At 31.5% G+C, this 21,339-nt stretch overlaps 1 protein-coding gene across 1 annotated transcript in view; it reads left to right on the top strand.

The window, feature by feature from the left end:
• LOC147069998 (uncharacterized) overlaps window positions 1–21,339 on the top strand; it is a 162,421-nt gene that overhangs the window by 63,508 nt on the left and 77,574 nt on the right. Inside the window, exons 2-3 of the mRNA XM_085949343.1 lie at window positions 12,790–12,954; window positions 18,166–18,326. Coding sequence (XP_085805469.1) covers window positions 12,790–12,954; window positions 18,166–18,326 — 326 coding nt within the window. The remainder of the gene's footprint in view (window positions 1–12,789; window positions 12,955–18,165; window positions 18,327–21,339) is intronic.

Here is a 21,339-nt window from a genome sequence, read left to right as displayed (position 1 = left end):
TGGACGCATGTTGGATTTATATGACAAATTATATTTCGGTTGGCATGCGTCATTTGCACCCGCGACCCGTGACCCGCAATCCGCGCATCGCCTAGCCACGATCTTTTTAGACCATACCTCAACTGAGGTAGGTATAGCCTTAAAATTACAACAAATGAAACGAAGTTACATGTAAATTGTACGTAAAACATCACCGTGGCACAGTTCGCTGTGAGTTTTCTAATCAAAAACGGATGACCGTATACCATGAATATAATATTAATATTAGTATTAGAACAATAAATATAACATTAAATGGACGCAAATTGACTTTTTATTACAAATTATGTTTTGTTCTGCACGTTTCATTTGCACAATCTTCGCGTCGCGTAGTCACAATCGTTTTAGACCGTGCCCCAGCTGAAGTATAACCTTAAGTATTTTCTAATACAAGGTTATCAATAACAAACTTGATTAAGTTAGTAATATCATTTAACTTAATTTATCACAAAAGTCGTGATTGGTGGAATTTGAAGTAGGTGCCTCAGTTAAAATGTACTTATAATAAATATTTCATATGAATCATAAAATAAACGATAACTTCAAAACGAAGGCAATCAAAAAGACGTGAGTTCAAGTGCCACTCGGTCTAACTTTCTTTTCTGGAATGTTTTCTAGATTCTGATTTCTTTCATAATTATATATTTTTTAAATATATATTTACACCATGTGCTTATAATATCAATAATTTATTGTAAATTAGTAATATAATTAATTACCATAACTTTAATAAAAAGCAAATAGATATTTCATTAATGACAAACTCTCAGTATCACTAGTTAAGTATAATAATAATTAATTGATGTGGACTGCACTTAATAAATATGTATCTTGAGAATTCTTACGCAGTCAAAGTTGAAGGAAACCCGCTTTTAAATGTCGGTATGTATTGATACCTCATTATCGGTGCAACGATAAATCAAAATGATCGTTGAGTTGTACACATTTATTAATTTAATTAATTTAAATTCTAGTAGTAACCTCAGACATGTTTTAGTGGTACCCCGCAAAATATGATCCAACGCACAAATAAACAATTACATTGCTATAACCTGTCATCGTTTTTTTCTGATCATGATTTATCTATATACCTATGTATAGAACAACAATTACACAGTTTGACAGAATATATCTACTTTGTTGTTTTTTTTTTCAAATACTATTGCTTAGCCAAGGTTTGTGATCATCAGACCTTATTTGGATATGATTATTTTACAAAAAAAAAAAATCAGTGTGTGTACTTATGTACGCGCGTTAGAAGTTATACTACTTTGTCGTAACAAAACAAAAACAAAACTAATTGTGATAACCTAGATTTTTCGACTAGCTCTTAAATATCTTGTTAAATTACACACTAAAGAAAAAGGACCGCTTATTGGAACGCCGTTGGCTTATTTCTATACTTATATTACTAAATTATATATTGGTATCTCGTTGTTTTTATTTTTAAAGTACCAACTGTCACTCGTTGAACTCGCTGAAACAGACGTTTAATCGTTTGTTTACGTAAGGAATTGCAAACGGCCGACAATAATAAATTCACTGCCTAGGCAACGGAACAATTCTAAACTATAATATTATACTGTATAATCATCACGATTGCAGTATCATACTGTGGCGTGAAGGTAGTGCGTTCGGCTGATAACCGAACAATCGGTGGTTCGAATCCAATTGAGTGCGTTTTTTTCGTGTGAAAAAATATATTATGTGTTACATGTCACACGCCAAAAATACATTCTGATCTGATTTCTCAAACGCGCTTAAAGAAGTATAACAAAAAAATTCATGATAATACTTTCAACCATAAGAATGCTAAAGTCAAAAATACATTATATTCACATGAACCTACATGCTTGCTCGCTCACTTCTCCACCACCTACCACTTCTTTTAGTCCATATACCAGTCCTGCAATGCGTAGATTGCTTTTGTAACACTACTTCAGGGTGAGGAAGGGCTGGCCATGACAACAGAACCCTTGAGGTTGTGAAACAATGGTACGGAGTGTCGCACTCTCTGGCGGAACACATGTCCTAGCCACGTAAAGTGTATCTTCGTGATTACTTTAATCACTGACTGCTGCCATGTCCGTTCACGAACTCGACTATTTATACCGAGGTTGTACTAGTGTACCCCTATGAATTGATGGAGATGTCGATTCTCTGGTCTAAGTCTGGTAGAAGAGTCAATAATAAAAACTGACATCCTGCAAAAATATTGTGTCAATTAGGTACCTATTATTTATCACTTCCAAGCCAGTTAACGCATCATACATTAGATTTTGTAACTCAAAAATAAAGTTCTATCATAGGAGAAAAGTTCTATCACGCATGAGGTTGCTGGTGCAACGTGATATGAGTGAGGTGACTTCAGTATAGTTTTGATACATATTATCGTTACCTATTATTTTTCAATATGTATTTGGAGTCAGAGTATGGACCTAGTAGGTTGAGCAAATGGCTAACATCCATTTCTCGTAAAAATAAAAATATTTTAATACAAACTTCCACTAAGTGGAGGCCCATAATGATCTTCTTAGGATCGGAATTGGTAAAAAATTAAACAATATTATTGCAATTACATTTACGTAATTAAAATGAATAAATTAAATAGTATTTATTACTTCATAATGAATCCATGAATACACTAAAAGTTATCTAATAGATTATTGATAATCATACATTTTATTTATAGAGTCAAAATAATGATATCATTTTTCTTGGCATTATTTAAACATTAATCGACATGTAATATCTATAAATTCTACGAAGCCATATTGTTATAATGCACGTAGGTATAAATAGTGGATAATCATTGATGTATTTACACATTATGTATTTTTTTGTTTTTTGTCGAGTTCATGATTCGCTCAGTACTAAAGTCACAGTGTAAACTTGACTTGTTCGGTATTTTTTTTGTGTACGGCTGAGGCTCAAGGCAAGTATTTCTTTCGACATAAAAATAATCGAATAATAATGATAATATTATCATCGTGAGCATCCTAAATGCAAGATCGAATTACTGGTAAACGGTGTCATTAATTTTAACGATCCAATGGCATCATCTTTGCTTAGCAATAAGAATTGATGCTGAGATGGTATTGTTTATTTTCGATTATAGCAATTTTATGGCCGGAATATACAATCACATAGACTAATAAAAAAATTAAAAAAATCAGTTTACAAACATGTAGTGTTCGATGTGTGGGTTATGGTGTTGAGGATGATGATGATGATGAAGAAGTCGAAGATGTATACAGGAGCGAGTTTTATTTGCAGCGTAACGGTCGGTACGATAGTACAAATATAATGACAGTACATATTACGTACTGTTATGAGCCAGGTACTTAGATTCGAATGACATTTTCATAAATCAGTATTCGTAATTTATACAGTCAAAAGTAATCCCTAAACATTATACTCCAGTACATAATTATATTGAACGAGTCAGCGGTTTAAATACGAGTAGCTGTGAATTTTATTTATTATTACAGTCATAATATAATATGATACTATGGGTGATACTGCTGATTCAGGTAAACAGTTGTTTACCGGTATATGAGTCCCTTGGGGATTTATTATTGCGGTCGAATAATTTGATACATTAAAAATAGATATAATGATCAATAATTTACTGACAGCTACAAACATACTAAAAAAAACTCTAAACACCAAAAGGTCGTAAATTGGATGCAATACAACTAATTGTCAATCTGACGGTGATTAAACAATACATCGTCGTCTTAATTCTAACATATCGTAAGTCATTTTTCTTCAGATTTCATGCTTTAGTGATTTCGATTTACAAGTATGATAACGCATATATTTCATTCGTTTAATACGTTGGACGCTGAAGACGCATCTGGCTCGTAATGACCAGGCGGCCGATCGATGTAATTAACGTGCATTTTAAAGGTGGTAATTAAAAACCCATTATCTAGTCAGCAGCAAATGATTTAATATCCAAATATGCAAGTGGAAGAGAGATAGAACATTGTAAACTAACATAACGTATCTCAGTAGTGTCGTATATTATCTATGGTAGTGTCTCGACAGCCAGTCGAACATCACGTATGTCATAAGTTTGCAAGCTATAATTTCAGTGAGTTATCTGCGTTTGACTCAATAATAACACGTAACTCATACGCTTGATTGTTCCAATAACACGTAAGTCCTGTAGATACATTATAATTTAAAAAATATTTAATATTTTGTTTAAAGTATAATTCAGAATAGTGAAAGATTTTCCTACAACCAAAAAAGTATATGCATTTGATTCCGTAAGTTGAAATATTTAGTTTTAACTGCCTCCTGAACACTTAGGTTAAACTGACTTACGATGTGTTAGAATTAAGCCGACGACATGTATTATAGTAGTGGCGTGTGGTTTAAAGATGTTCTAGATACAGCGCACGCCTAGATATTCATATAAAATATGATAACGATAAAAACATAAAAAAAACCCTTGGAAATGAATACATATCATCATAATAATACAAAATTTTAATAGAAAAAATATTATACTAGACACTTATTTCGCTGTGATAGCGTGCGTTTTTAGTGTAACTAAATATCAATGTAATTTATTGTTTATATTTTTCCAAAACATGCAGTGTTCACATTAATTATACATACTTATATGGATATCCAATTCATGTATAGAAAGTTGTAATATTGAACTTGTCAATAGCTGTTTTGATAGATAAAACTAATTGTGATGAAGAGCATGTCCAATTTCAAAAGTCACCGCACACCACTGGTGTATAGGTAATAGAGAATTGCAAAATTAAAATAGATATATGATATGTGATAACAACAATAATAATTTTATTCAACGATTCTCAGTATTACACCTTTTAAAAATTAAGTAATTGATACAGTATATTATATAATGTATAATTTTACGTAATTAATCAAGTATGAGTTCCGAAATTTACATATTATTTCATTTCATCATCGTCATCAGGGGCGCGACAACCCGGTGTGGGTCCTGGCCTCCTCCAACAGCTCCCTCCACCTGTCCCTATCCAGTGTGGCCACTTTCCAATTCGGTACCCCAGAATACGGCAGTCACTGGCAGCTCCATCCAACCAGTGAATCATTGGCCTGCCTCTTCTTCTACGCGCTATTGGATTAGTGGACATCACTCTCTTTGCCGGTTCATTGTCATTCATACGATGCACATGACCTAGCCATCACAGTCTGCCAATATTAATCGATTGAACTGCGCTGCAATCTTCGTACAGCCTCAGTATTATTTATCTTCTCTCCAATTCTCTAATTGGTGCCGTGCTTGATCGGTCCATATATACGGCAGAGAATTTTTCTTTCAAAGATGTTCAGGGCTCGTTCATTTCGCAGAGTTAATGTCCAGGTTTCCGATGCGTAGGTGAGCACTGGCTTTACAAGTGTCTTGTAAAGAGTTAAGTCTTGTAAAAGATTATATAAACACAAAAGTAAGTTTAGGTTCTTTTCACGCTTAACAAAACCATCCGTAAAGATTAGTAATGAATACATTTATAAGTTATCATGCATTATGGACTTCCCATTAGTAATCGCTCTATTTCTTGGAAATGTATTTTTATAATCAGACAATATAATAAATCCCACGGTATATTTATTAAAAATCTAATGAAAAAATACTCACGGCAATTTAAAAAGTATATTTTAAATAAAATTCTCAATTATTACTTCTAATCACGTTCTATGATAAGAAACTTTTGATTACTATTATTTGCGTTTTTTAAATGAGACCATTTATTTTTAATGTCTATATTATGAATATATATTTATTTTTTATAATACATAAGTCTAACTTTGTTTATTACAAAGAAGAATATCCAAAAATTGCAAATAATTTAGCATTATGCGTTTTTTTATCAATCATAACATTCTATTCAAATAAAACCAATCATTAGATGTATAGTAAAATTAACATATCGCTACTTAGTTCTATTCAAATAAGGCTTTAAAACTACATTAATATTTGTATTTTTTTTTCAGTAGAGTAAACTTCAATAATCGTTCTTACTAAATATTATACTTTATAAACTATATTTTAATAAACTATTTCTTTTATTCAACGAATAATTCACAAGATTTAAGACTGTACCATTCTAATTATTGAACATACATAATTTTGAAAAACGCTTCTGAGAGAATATATTGTAACCAATAAAAAAATCTTTTTTGAAAAAAGTAAGCCATCCTGGCATGGAATCGAACCCTGCATCACTGGGTTTATGCCCCGTCCGCGCATTATCCTCTATGCTACAACGCAACGTACTAATAGCGACAAATTTTAACTATTGGCCTTTTTTAATACTTGCTCAACAGCGATCTTCGAAATCAAGCTACTTTGGCAATCGGTTTTTGTTTATTAAATCAAAGTAGGTACCTAATACTTTAATTACTAACCGACGTCACGGCTTTCACCAATATTTTTTTATGATGTAACTTACTTGAACTTGTTAATAATTTTTAATTAACTATTTCTTTTATTAAACGAATAATTCACAAGATTTAAGAATGTACCATTCTAATTATTGAACATACATAATTTTGAAACATACATAGCATGATTCCGAATAGCGCTGCTTAGCAGGTATTAAAAAAGGCCAATAGTAAAAATGTTTCGCTATTAGTACGTCGCCTTGTAGCATAGAGGATAATGCGCGGACGGGGCGTTAACCCAGAGATGCAGGGTTCGATTCCCTGCCGGGGTGGCTTACTTTTTTCAAAAAAGATTTTTTCTATTGGTTATAATATATTCTCTCAGAACCGTTTTTCAAAATTATGTATGTTCTGTATTATAATAAACAAATAATACACAAGATTTTATCATGTAACATTCTTTATTGAATAAAAATACAGATAAATACTTACTAGAATAAATATTTGAAAAATAATACGACGCCCGGCAGGAGTCTAATCTGCATCCACTAGATTCGCGCTAAGGTGCTTTACCAATTGAGACACGTGTGGCCTATCTAATTATAACGAAATTAACTAGCAGTTTCGCTAATTTTGGAAATTAACTTTTGTGGTTTATACGTATTAATTATCTTAATTACTAGCCGATGTCAGGATCTCTCCAAATTTAAATTATAACGTACTCGTACTTGTCTCGCCAGGCGTCATATTTATTCCAATTTTTTTCTTGTATATATATACATTATATATTATCTGTAGTATTTTTAAATTGTGTATGTTTATAAATGCTTCGACGTTTGTAATAGGAATATATCAATAATATAGTACTTACTTAAATAAATTCGCTAAATAAGTAGAACGTGAAAATAACGTAGAAAATATCTCGTATATGTAGCAATTGTTGTTGATCTTTAGTCATTTAAACCATTATTGTTTAAATAAATCATTCATATACTACTTTTATGTGTATATAAAACTCAAATAAGCGGAGAAAATTGATCGTTTGGTAAATCATAAATGACAAACAATTTATCACTTTTTCTATGTAAGAATGCCTCCATTGTCTTTCCACGGACTATTGAATAGGAAAATGGCCACAGATGTAACACAGAGATGTACATACGTACCTACTATCATCCATTTGTGTTGGTTTCACTTCCACAATCCGCATTGCAAGTATACGAGTTATTTACGTTTGCAATTTTCTAGTAAATACTATTCCATATACAGATAACGTGTTTTCAAAGCATATAAGCAAAGTTCAAAAAATATAAATAGGTATAGAATATGATACTATTAATTAAATGTATCACAAGCATCTACGTTTAATCTTAATATATCAACTACCTGCACTATTATTAGGTATGTATTTAGTTAAACTTTTAGAAAATGTTTAGTGTTACGGTGCCTACCTGTAATTGAAAAAGTAATTCTATCAATCATCATCCCGCTATGACTTCTTGCAACGGCATACCTATTTAATATTTTATTATTGAAAATTTCTCAAGATTAAATAATTTCAATTTCAATTTCAATTTCAATTTATTTATTTTTACATATTGTGGACATTACAAATTATAAGTTTAAGACGTTCACAACATGACATAAAAAAGAGATAGATAATATGTTATTAAACAGTAGAAATATGTACATACAAAAATATTAATTATATAGGTACATGGAAATACACCGGATGAGTTAAGCAGACCCTATTTTAAAAATTTATAAAATAACGTCCACCTATACTCATCCTCACGTAGGTGGAATATATCAACACCCGAAGCAATTTCGTTGAACATAGTTATCGCCCTCCCAATTGGCATTACCAGTGGCAGGTTGGTTCTGCACCTTGGGAGAATAAACAACTGATGTTCTCTATTTCTAAGATAGTTATCAGGGACACACAGGTCAACACTGCCCAGAATGGCAGAGTTCTCATTTATACCTCGTATAAGTCGAAAAAAATGCATAGCTAAATAAAGATTTCTTCTAAATTGCAAACTGCAGTATGTAAGCATGCCTAAGAGAAAGTCAGTTGGATAAAGCCACGGATAGTATCCGTAAAACCTCAAATAAAGGAGTCTCAAGAATTTCTTCTGAACCCTCTCCACCATAAGGCCATACTTCAACTGATGCGGTGCCCAAACAATAGACCCACTCTCAAGTCTGCTTCGAACTAAAGAATTAAATAAAAGTTTTAATACCGTAACATCCGAAAAGACCCGAGAAGTACTACTAACGTAGTGACTAACAACTTACCCCTATAAAATTATAATAGTCACTAATAAAAATCATTTCAATTTTAGATAGTATCTGCATCATATTGCATAATAACTTAATGAATTTGTCAAGCATCATTTAAACATTATTCTAAGTATTTTGCGCTACATTAATAGTACTGAACAAATATTGTATTTATCTAGCAATTATTAGATTGTTGATCAATATACCATCTATGGCCTCTACAAGGTGGGGGCTGACAGGGCTCTAGCCTAGGGGCCCGGGCTCAGGCAATTTTTTATTTGATTTCGAACACCATTTATAAAACGCCACTATCGAGCATCAGACTGCTTTTAACCTTAGCGATAGGTAGGGGGTCCCACCAAATATCTTAGCTTGGGGGCCGCTTCAGGATGTGGGGCCCATGTCCATGTCATCCTATCTGATAAGTTTGGTGACATATGTTAAAACATCACGTATTTTTGTTTGTTTCTTTACTAATTGATTAATCATAATGTCATTTCACGTCAACGCCAACATGATCTTTTCTATTTCAGTTATATATCTTATATGTGTGGGCTTTCATCAATTTATAGTATGTTCAAACTGATGTTTTCATTTGAAGAATTTTAAATTTTCCCATAAACTGGGGAACTATACTGTAATGTTAAATTATATGAAATTAACCATCAAATATTATCATTATTTCAATTGTTTCAATTGGCCAAAACAGAATAACTTGGAAAACTTATTGATATAAAATAATTCCATCCTCGCCCCATTGGTATAAAGCAATCAGTGGCGAAGGGTGACTTTTGTAAAGAGGTAGGCTGTGGAGTAACCAAGCTTATCAGATATATTTACGGGAAATAAGAAGATAACCCTACATTACTACTGATGAATATGTACACTAAATCGATGAAATTTCAAAATCTCAATTATTAGTTTGATATAATTAGTTTATAAATAAGCAATTCAATTGAATTATGTATTTTCCTAAACACTTATAAACGTAACATACGCTCAAAATATATTATCTATAATCTTTGAAAATATCTGTTGTTGTGTATAATATGTTCCATAACAATTTATAATTTAACCCGTAAAGTTAGACATTTTAAAATACTTCTATATTTAAAAAAACAGACTTAGGTATAAATAACTGGTAATAAAAATCGCGAGATAAATTATTTTATATTTTAACAACAATCAATATTTATATGTGATTGAATCCCTTAGAAATTATTTTTTAAATTATCTTCTTATTAATTATTTTCAATAAATGTGCAGATGTAAGCGCTAACTAAACATCCTATGATTTTGGAATAAAAAGCCAGACAGGGACTGACGTCAGTGGCGTCACGTGACTAAAAACGCATACAAACCACATCTTAAATTCCCATCGAATATTTCATAACATAGTTGAATCCATGCGGCAGTAGTTATGGTTATAAACCTTACTAATTTATAAAATAAAGCTATGTACGTCTGAATTTTGACGATAGATGACTATCAATTATCTTGGATTTTTCAGTGTATTTATTTTTTTTGATTTAAATTATTTGCTTGAAGATCTATTTTTCTTAGTAGGTAGGCTTTTAATAATCGCCTACTATGGAGCCTTCGCCACTGAAAGCAATATATAGCCAATGACGTTTTATATTAATAGTTTGCCGCTTACTTCACAGTAGACAAATTTGAGAATAGATAACAATTTTTATTAGTATGGGCATATTCATAAACTGCAAATGACAATTTTTAAAACCTTCGTATATATTTCAAAATTACCTACTTTGCATTTATCGTAATTTGACCAAACACTAAATAAATATTATTTGTGTAATTTATTAGTTAACGTCCGTATTGTTGGAATAATTAGGAGCATTTAACTTTAACTAATAATATACTTAATATCAGTCATATAATATTTTTATTACAGTATAACTATTGCAAACAGGCTGTATGCGTTCATTTCCTCGACAGGTTGAGTTAGTATGCAGTCGACGTACATAAAAAAAATGTTCATTGAAAATCGAAAGTCAGGGTTACGCCAATTAATTACGGGTTTGCTTTGACTGTAAAACATGTGTACGTTGTGTATACTTGTACATGTGTAACAATTACATACAATTTTAGTACAATTCACAACCTACCTAATTAATAAAAATATCATGGTAGAGGACACCCAATGAAATAAAAAAAAAACACTTATTTTCGCTATTAAAACTATATACCTCATACATAAGGCATTAATTAAATAGAATGTTATAATATGTACAAAAATAAATAAACGCAAACTTTTAAAAAAATACGTTATTTTGTTTTTATACTTCGTTACGTATATTGGTACCAAGGAATCAAAAGTTAATATGTTATAATAGGCATCGAAATTAAATCAAATTATTTCGTCTACTATTTTTAAGTCTCTGGATACACGGTCAATACAAAAAAAAATCCTGAGTCAGCAAAATATGAAAAATGTTTTAGAAAACTATGGGTTTGTCGCTGGCCCATGCGTTGAAGTTTTCTTTGCAATTTTTATAATAGTCAATTTATTTTTACAAAATTAGCACAATGCCAGTTAAACAATCATATTATATACACATAAAGTATACGCTATACCATTTTATGTATGTCCTGGAAAGTCTGTCTACTTTTTTTTAATGTCACATAGGTACCTACCTAATATGAAGCTTATACTGCATAGTCTAGTTTTCTCAAAATATCTATTATTTACTTAATATTCCAATGCAAGGACAGTTCCTATACTTACGAATATCATATGGTTTTGATAACATTTTTTAAGTGTATTCATTGTTTTTAATCAAACACTTACGTTTCTCTAGCTCTGTAATTCTGTACATATTATCAAATATACTATATTTACCAGTGGCGAAGGGTTACTTTTGGAAAGAGGTAGGCTGTTGAGTAACCACGCTTGTCAGATATATTTACGGGAAATAAGAAGATAACCCAATATTACTACTGATGAATAGGTATACTAAATCGATGAAATTTCAAAATCTCAATTAGTTTGATATACTTAATTAGTTTATAAATAAGCAATTAGATTGAATTATGTATTTTCCTATAAACGTAACATACGCTCAAAATATATTATCTATCATCTTTGAAAATATCCGTTGTTGTGTATAATATGTTCCATAACAATTTATAATTTAACCCGTAAAACTAGACATTTTAAAATACTTATATATTTAAAAGACAGACTTAGATATAAATAACTGATAAATAAAATTCGCGAGATAAATTATTTAATATTTTTAACAACAATCAATATTTAATGTGATTGAATCCCATAGAAATTATTTTTAAATCATCTTCTTATTAATTATTGTGCGGATGTAAGCGCTAACTAAACAGCCTATGATTTCGGAATAAAAAGCCAGACAGAGACTGGCTTCAGTGGCGTCACGTGACTAAAAACGCATACAAACCACATCTTAAATTCCCATCAAATATTTCATAACATAGTTGAATCCATGCGGCAGTAGTTATGGTTATAAACCTTACTAATTTATAAAATAAAGCTATGTACTTCCGAATTTTGACGATAGATGACTATCAATTATCTTGGATTTTTCAGTGTATTTATTATTTTAATTTAAATTATTTGCTTGAAGATCTATTTTTCTTAGTATGTAGGCTTTAAATAATCGCCTACTATGGAGCCTTCGCCACTAATATTTACATCCCTGTAATAATTTACTTATATATAAAATTAGTTTTATCTGTACCATAGATGAATGTGCACAGTACTTGAAAATAACGAAAAGTGAAACTGAAAATCGCTACAAATTATTCAAATGTAAATGTACTTATAAAGTTTAATTCAATTCGAACACTATCCATGATATTATTTTGATAGCTTATTGATTGTTTCGTTTGCTCAAAATTTATTAATATCCAATATTTAGAATTGTCAAAAATTACCGATAGCTTTTTTCTTCTCCATTATTCCTTCAAAACATCAATCGACTGACTGAAAATGCTCCATTACACTCGATAACCATCTGCCTCTCTCTTATTCTTTCAGTTACTTGATTTCAAAAATTAACCTTTAATTTTCTTCTGTTTCAGACCAAGCACGATGTTCGCTTTGCTGGTGGTGTGCCTGAGTATTGCACAGGTACAATCGGTGCAGCGGCCGCAAGGCTTCGACTTGAACGGATATGCGGCCGCCGTCGCACCAGCTGAGCTCAGGAGGGCTATCACGGCTGCTCTCACCGCTGAAAAGACCGACTGGTAATTATAAACAGTAGTATTTTAATATAGTACATAAGTATCGAGGGGGTGAGATCTATCTAACTTCATCTCGATCATTCAAGACTCAATTAAAATTAAAATAAAACCTAGTGATGGGGTCATAAACAGAATTCCGCGTAGTGCAGGTAGGAAATTATCTATAATAGGTTGAACTTACCGTATATTTATTATGTGAACGAATCGTTACAAAATATATTATTTCCTAATAATAATAATATTATACTTCTGTGATCTGTCTCCTACATATTTTTGATCTACGTCAGAAGTCATTAAACTGTCTACAAAATATAACTGGAACAATAAATACATATTTATACCAACCGTGACATTCAACATCCAATGAAAAAATTTACTCCCACATACAAATGTATATACAACGTGTTTGTTTTGATTCATTTTCACCACTCAATGTTTTCAGTGCCACAAACCGATGAATTTTTTTCTTTTGGTGTAATGTTTACGTTAGATTTAGAAGGCGTTAATTATTACTTACAATGGAGAACCACAATTTTTCTAGCTTATTCTAGCTTTTTGCTTGCCATAATGTATGAAATTGTTATTAGTATTAAAAATAGTGACACCAAACTCCATCACAAGTTTTTTTATTAACAGCAAACCAAACGTGTGACCCATTATAAATATTTAGGAATATGGGTCAATGAGAAATGGGAATCGAGATCGCAAGGAGTGCCCTTCTCAAAATAAAATGCTTCCATAGCAATCAAGACCTTAACCTAGGTCTGAGGTTGCGTATGGTACATTATTATCGTCACTGTTCCGGCAGAAGACACTAATTCGAAAAAATTACACATTGAGTTAGTTATACCAAAATGTTCCTTATTTCAAACTTGACCGTCTAGAAACCTTCTTAATAAATAAACAGTCTTTATTTTAAAGTCATCCTTTTTACGATTACTTAATAAACTCACATGATAGACCATTTCAAACATTTTAACAACTTCAAAGTCAAATTACTCAAAACAAGTATTCTCCAATTAGTGTGTTCTGCCAGAACAGAAACGTTATGATCTCTCAATTCTTTTCTCTGGTATTAAAATATGGACGCTAAAATAAGAGATGTGTCTGTATAGGACATCCTCAAAATTTTTTCAACTAACCGGGTGATAAGTGTTGAAGTTCTCAACCAAATGGAAAAGGACCGATAAATTCTGCGTAGTATCAAAACCAGAAAACTACAGTACCTCAGCCACATTATGAGCGGACAAAGGTACAACATTCCCCAAGATTAATGAAGAGCATAGCAGTGGATGACGCCACATTTCGTGGTTTAAGAACCTCAGTGATTGATACTGGAGTGCAGCCCACTGAACTATCCCGTGTGGCAGATGATAAAGCTAATATCGCCCCGATGGTGGCCAATCTCCGTTAGGGGATGGAACAATAAGAAAAAGAATGTATCATCACTACCCTGACCAGAAATACAAATTTTTACAAACGAATATGATAACAAAAATAAGCGGGACGCTACAAAGTAAACAAGATTTCTTCCAGTGGCATATTTTTTGCAATTGATTTCAATAATAGTATATTTAACTATTGACAGTTCATAGCTACGATCTTTTTGTGATCTTGTGTATCCTATAAATTCTTTTACACGCAAGCGACTGCTTGTTATAAATGTTTTTAAATTTTATTTTTCTGACCTCGTGACCCTATCAATTTTGGGGTCCTAGGCAATACCCTTTAGCTCTAGAGTAAATCTATATTTATATATTTGTATATTATATTTTCTCAGAAGTGTTTTTAAAATTAGGTAGGATGTTCAATAATTAGAATGTTACATTCTTAAATCTTCTGAATTATTCTTTGAATAAAAAAATAGTTAATTAAAAATTATTAGCAAGTTCAAGTGAGTTACGACAAAAAATCTTTGAGTGATTCGTGACGTTGGTTAGTAATTATTAAAGTAATTAATACCTACTTTGATTTAAAATACAAAAATCAATCGCCAATAGTAGCTCAATTTAGAAAACGCTTCAGAAAGTAGAGCCATTAGTTAAAATCTGTCACAATTAAGTACGACTCCTTTAGCATAGTGGTCTATGTGCGTGGACGCGATACCTAAGAGATGCAGGTTCGATTCCTGAGGGGTTTCTTACTTTTTTCACAAAAAAGATTTTATATTTTCTCAGAAGTGTTTTCAAAATTATGTATGTTCAATATATTTTGTATAACATTCGAGATTTTTTTTTTAATGGCTCTGATGCATATTGAGTTTAGAGACCACCACGTTTATCTATTGTTTTGTGGCAGTTTTTAATCACAGATAATAGTAATAAAATAATATATCTGTTAGACTTGATAGAAAGCCAGCGTGAGTTGATCATTATCTCAAGCCAAAGTCTCACCGCCTACTCTAAAATTTAAATAATACTAATAGCTGAGCAATTCATTTGACTTGACATTTTTTATCAACTCGATCCATGTCACTAGCGAATCTATTGTTTGCTGGCATTATTAAACTCATTCCAAAAAATACTAGATTTCATTATCAAGTTTATACATCTTTTGAAAGTCATTGCTGTATTTTGAAATACGTTTATTTATTGTCAATCAAAATTTAATTAGGTAAATCAAAGGCGTTGAATAAAACCTTCTCTAAAACAATCCTCAGCGATCTACGGGGTTATTATGGTTACGTGTAAATTGTACGTAAAACTTTTCCCCGTAGCGCAGTTCGCCGTGAGCTTTCTATCGAAAGATAGATGACCGTATACTATAAACTATAACAAATGAAATACTGATAAAACCCCGGAAATAATTGATAATAATAATTAGCTCCATATTTTGTCAGCGTTCGATAAATATTTCGAGTTTTAGTAAAGTATCTATATACCAAAATAACAAAAAACATAGTAATATGTAGATAGGTTCAGTTACATGTAAATTGTACTTAAGACATTTCACCATGGCACATTTCGCCATGAGCTTTCTTATTGGAAAGAGATGACCGTATACTATAATGTCTCCAATTTTATTAGATTCAATATGAACATTAATTCAATTTTCGTAGCTGATTTCGACAAAATTCATGAATTCAAGAATGAAAACCTAACCTCAAAAATAATCCAGTATATCGGCTATTTTCAAAATTTGTTTGCTGCTGGCTTCCTATAAAGTGTAAACTGACAAGTACAGACAATTTTTGACAACATCTTTCTTTAGATATAAATATAAATACATAATTGAGTGCAAAATTTTATCTGCATATTTCTGTTTATTTGCTTAAAGAATGTTGATGTGCAAGAAGGCGTTAAGTTTTTTTTTAACGAAAGCAGTGAGTCAAATATATTTTTGAATCTCTGATATAAATGAATAAAAAAATACTTTGACGACTAATAATTAAATAATATGCTTATTAATTTCTCTTTCTAGCTCATGTGTGGTAAATTTTAAGAAATAATTGTTGCCCGCATAATGTGTGAAAAACCGTAAGCATTTCAACATAATATTTTAGTCTCAGTCAAACAGTAATTTATTTATTACATTTCCATAATAATACATTGCCAAAATAAATACTGATACTTGAATTTGTAATGAACGAATGATATTACTATATTAAGTAGGTACTACATACATAGACCATCTCGAATACGAAAAATAGTGGACGTATAAATACCAATACCAAAACATTTACATTTTTTTTCAACCATGTCCGATCCTCATAGGATCATAATAATGATCCTATATTATAGGCCTCCATAAGGTGGAAGGTTTGTATTTTATTAACAGATTTTGTTTTTACGAGACATGGATGTCAATTATTTGCTCAAACTATTAGGTCCATATACTGACTCATACACAAATTGAAAAACAATATAATGTGTACTTGCCAGACCTAGGATTCGAACCTGGGACCCACGACCAAAACATTTATATATATGGTAAATATCAAGACAGATTGCTTTTGACCAGTGCTCCGCAACCGGTGTGCCGTGGCACACTGGTGTGCCGCGAGACGATGCTAAGTGTGCCGCGGCACATAGTGTCAAAAAATGCAAATAATTTTGTATTTTAGTATACAATACTTACTTAATGGCCAAATTTGCGTGCATGGCTGTTAATATATTTGAGCACCTGAATAAAATTAATAAAAAAATGCAAGGTCAGAATGAAAATACATTGATATGCTTCACTACCATAGGGATATTAAATAAATTCACTATCATTGAAAACAAGCAATGAATTTTGGGTCCGGCCCAAAAGCTTATAACTTTGCTGCAAAAGAAATTTCATCATTATTTTCATACAATCAATACGACTGGATTTGAAACCCTTTTGCAACCAATGCCGGAAATTCTATAGAAGCACTATAATTATATTCGTGAGGAATTTTGTTGAATTGAGGAACGACTTGACGCTAAAAATGAATTTCGCCGATGTTCCATTGGGTATTTTCTGGATTTTGGTTAATAAAGAATATCCTCGGATTTCCGACAAGGCTATCGCAGTTCAGCTCCCATTTTATACGACATATACCTATGTGAGCAACTTTTTTCAACTCAACCTATAATTAAAAATGATAAGCAGTCATACTTGACGGGTGATAAGAACTTCGGGTTTCGCTTTCGTCAGAGCTCTAGTCTGGGGGGCCAGGCTCAGGGGGGACGTGAAAGGGGGGATAAACACAAATTTTCTGTAATGATTAAAAAAAAGTCGCCTGCGGCGCTATATTACTACGCTGATACTAATATTTTTAAATATCCGATTGGGGAATGTTTGTATTAATAAATACACTACCTACTTTAGAGTATCACACTGCCTTTAACCTTAGCGATAGGTAGGCGGCCCGCTTCAGCATGTGGGGTCCATATTTTGATGTATAAATTGTTTTACCTGTGGTGTGCCGCGGAATTCTGGGAATACCTTTGGTGTGCCATGGGTGAGAAAAGGTTGCGGAGCACTGCTTTAGACTGTCAGTCAAGTATTTTGAACTATCAGTATTTAAAATATTTGGTTATATACAATACTGAAGTAATAAAATAGCTGTAAAATATTATTGTATGTACATTATTTAAAATGAATCATGAAATAAGCTGCCATGTTTATATATTGTGCCAACCTGGAGAATATTTTCAGTGGCTACCAATTTAACGACACTAAAATTGGTGCTAGTATTCTAATATTAAAAATTCCACTAAATAACATTGTGTTTTTCTATTTTATTAGGTCTCGTCAGCCACAGCAGTCTTGCACGGAATCAGGTGGTCCTCCATGCCCGCCAAGCAAGTACCGTAGCCCCACTGGAGAATGTAACAACGTGCGACACAGGTCCTGGGCAAACAGAGGAGACATTCTTTTGAGATTGCTCAAGCCTGCTTATGCTGATGGTGAGAAAAAAATAATATATATAAAGATTATTAATATTGCATAGTGTAGACTTTTTTGTGTCAAAAAATGTTACGTTTTGATAAGTAAACATTAGTGTTTTATTTAATAATAAAATTGAGGTCAGGACAGTGTAGCTCTATAAAGGTTGCTCTATAAGATATTTGGTATTATTTTTTTAAATCTGAAATTAAATAAAAATAATTTTAATTCGCTGCAAAAACCCGATTCACTTTACAAAAAGAATATTCCAATTATTAAACTACCAATCATTTTAGAAGTTAATTTATTATACGAAATAAATTATTACTTTGTGTGCACAGACGCCATATATGTATACACACAGCAACAGCATTATTAAAACTATAGATAATAATATATTATTAAGCAATTATTGTTATTACCATAGGGCATAGACAACAAAAATAAAAACAGTTTAGAATCCGCAGCAAATCGAAACTAATAAATAAGTTTAATGGCTCCTCAACTATACGCAATTAAATCGATTGTAATCGAAACTGACTATGATGTAATAATAAGAATTGTTATAATATTATAATCAATGAACGAAAAAAAAACTCCACTTTGACTCCAGTACTCGAAATGGAAAACATAACGAAACGGTATATTTTTTTACACAAAACCATCATTACACTACTCACAGTTGGATAAAAGCTTTCATTAGCTTATTTCACTTCGCTCAGTACATGTTTTTAATGCAACTCTGTGAATATTTAGTTTGCTTTGGTATAATTACATGAGTTGTATTACACATTTTCAGGTATTTTCATAAATTGACACTTTATAATATAATGTTGAATACCCTAGTTTACTCTGTAACACATTAATTGTAGTGTAGTGTTTGTTGAGACTAGCTATCCTTGCTATATTACGCCATCTTTCATTTTCAGGTTTCAGTTATGATTCATAGTTCGTAATATGCATTCGTATACTAAGTTAGTGAACTGAAAGCTATAGTATAGTTTATCTACACTTATATTCTACCAGTTATTACATTGCATTAAAGAAAAAATAACCGCATATTTCTTAATAGGTAACCAATCTGTCCATCAGGAAATACTATGGAAGTTAATGACCCCACTAAACCAAATCCGGTCTTAATCTAGCTTATCATGGGACACTAAATATACATATTATTATGAAATACCATTATTGTTTTTTATTAGGAATATTTATCCAAAACTGAGATCACTATGCACCACAAGTTTGCTTATACTCAATTTACAAGATAATGAGAGAGAGAGATTAATGAAAGATATGAGCACGTAGAGACAAATAATAAACAAAAGCTAATATAAAACTGTCAAATAATTAGACAAGAGCTGGTTTGACCGACTTGAGAAACTTTTCCCTTTACGTACACATTTCAGAACATTCTTAGAAAATGTGGTTTACATCCTGTATTTATTGGCTATAATGCACATGTATAAAAAAATATTTAAATATTAATTTAGATATTCATTATCAAACTTATTGATTTTAGATTTTATAGTTACCATAAGTTATGCAGATTTATTAACATATTGTTCCGGACCGGTTCTACTAGCTACAATTCCAGCCCTTCTTTATAAGTACCTAATGATGAGCTACATAGATTTATTGAGTTTTTAATAAACAGGTAATAATCACGAGGTGTGTGTTTTTGCGCAAGTATAACTAGTTTTTTTTATTATTTTTACAATTAATAATCATTATGTTGATAGTTGTCCATTACCTATCCAACAAGTTGTCTGTTTTTCATTCGCCATATCTTTATAACAATATTTAATTTAATTTTAAAGCATTATATTACTTTATTATTACATACAAATAATATAAATAGCATCATTATCAGCTGGAGTTGTTCATCCTCTTCCACTTTCAACTGTTTTGGGTCTTTACTGCCGCGTACATTCACCGAATTTTATAAGGAAATGAACTTCAGTGGTTTTTAGAACGTATCTGTTGTTGTTTAGTGCCCTTAATGTCGGCATTGTTTTTCCAGCGATTCTCCACTTGCCAACCGACACGTCCAGTCCATTGTCACTACATCTGCTTGACATCCTTATCCATTAGTTTCTTTTGTGATTTTTTCGCGTTATTCCCAAGATGCATCTTTCCATACCGACGCTATTCAACATTTTTTGATTACATGTTTTACAATGGAAAACTATACCTAACTATTTCTTTATCCAACAAATAATTCACAAGATTTAAGAAAGTAACATTCTAATTAATAATACAAAAGCCGATCGCCAATAGTAACCCAATTTGGAAAGCGCTTCAGGGAGTATGAAGAACCATAGTTAAAATTTGTCGCAATTAAGTATGGCGCCTATAACATAGTGGTCATGTACATAGGCCCGAAACCCGAGAGATAGGGATTCGATTCCTGCTGGGTGTCTTACTTTTTTCAAAAAACATTTTTTCTATTGGTTATATAATCTAATAATTAAAAATTTATGAAAAATTTATTTCTTTTCTTTTTCTTTCGACCATGTCAGAACCAAATAAGATCATATGGGCCTCCACAGAGTGGAGGTTTGAATTAACAGGTTTTGTTTTTACGAGAAATGAATGTCAGCCACTTGCACAAATTGAAAAAACAATATCTTAAGTACTTGTCAGACCCAGGATTCGAACCTGAGACCCATGACGCTATAGGTTGACGCTTAAGCCGCGCGGCCATCGTAGGTTTACAGCAAAAGAATTAATATTTCACAATAATTGTATTTACTACAAGAGCAGTTTCGTCTTTAAGATATTTTCAAAAATTTAAAAATATATTCATACTTTATTTTGATTCTTAAATTACTTTTCAATATTGTTATTCAATAGATACAATTAATAACAATATAATGTATAATCACATTAATATATATATATATATATATATATATATATATATATATATATAACCAGAATAGTAGAAGGCTATCCTTATTGCCTGTACCTAGGTACTTTATTACATATTAGTGTACGTAAATAAAATGGGAAAATACAATTTAACTGACC

This window comes from Rhyacophila brunnea, unplaced genomic scaffold (assembly GCF_057557595.1).
Source record: "Rhyacophila brunnea isolate RB1 unplaced genomic scaffold, BYU_Rbru_1.0 scaffold_22, whole genome shotgun sequence".
In the NCBI taxonomy this organism is placed as follows: Eukaryota; Metazoa; Arthropoda; class Insecta; order Trichoptera; family Rhyacophilidae; genus Rhyacophila; species Rhyacophila brunnea.
The sequence above is the reverse complement of the archived record's forward strand: the minus strand, read 5'-3'. Positions and strand labels throughout refer to the sequence as shown.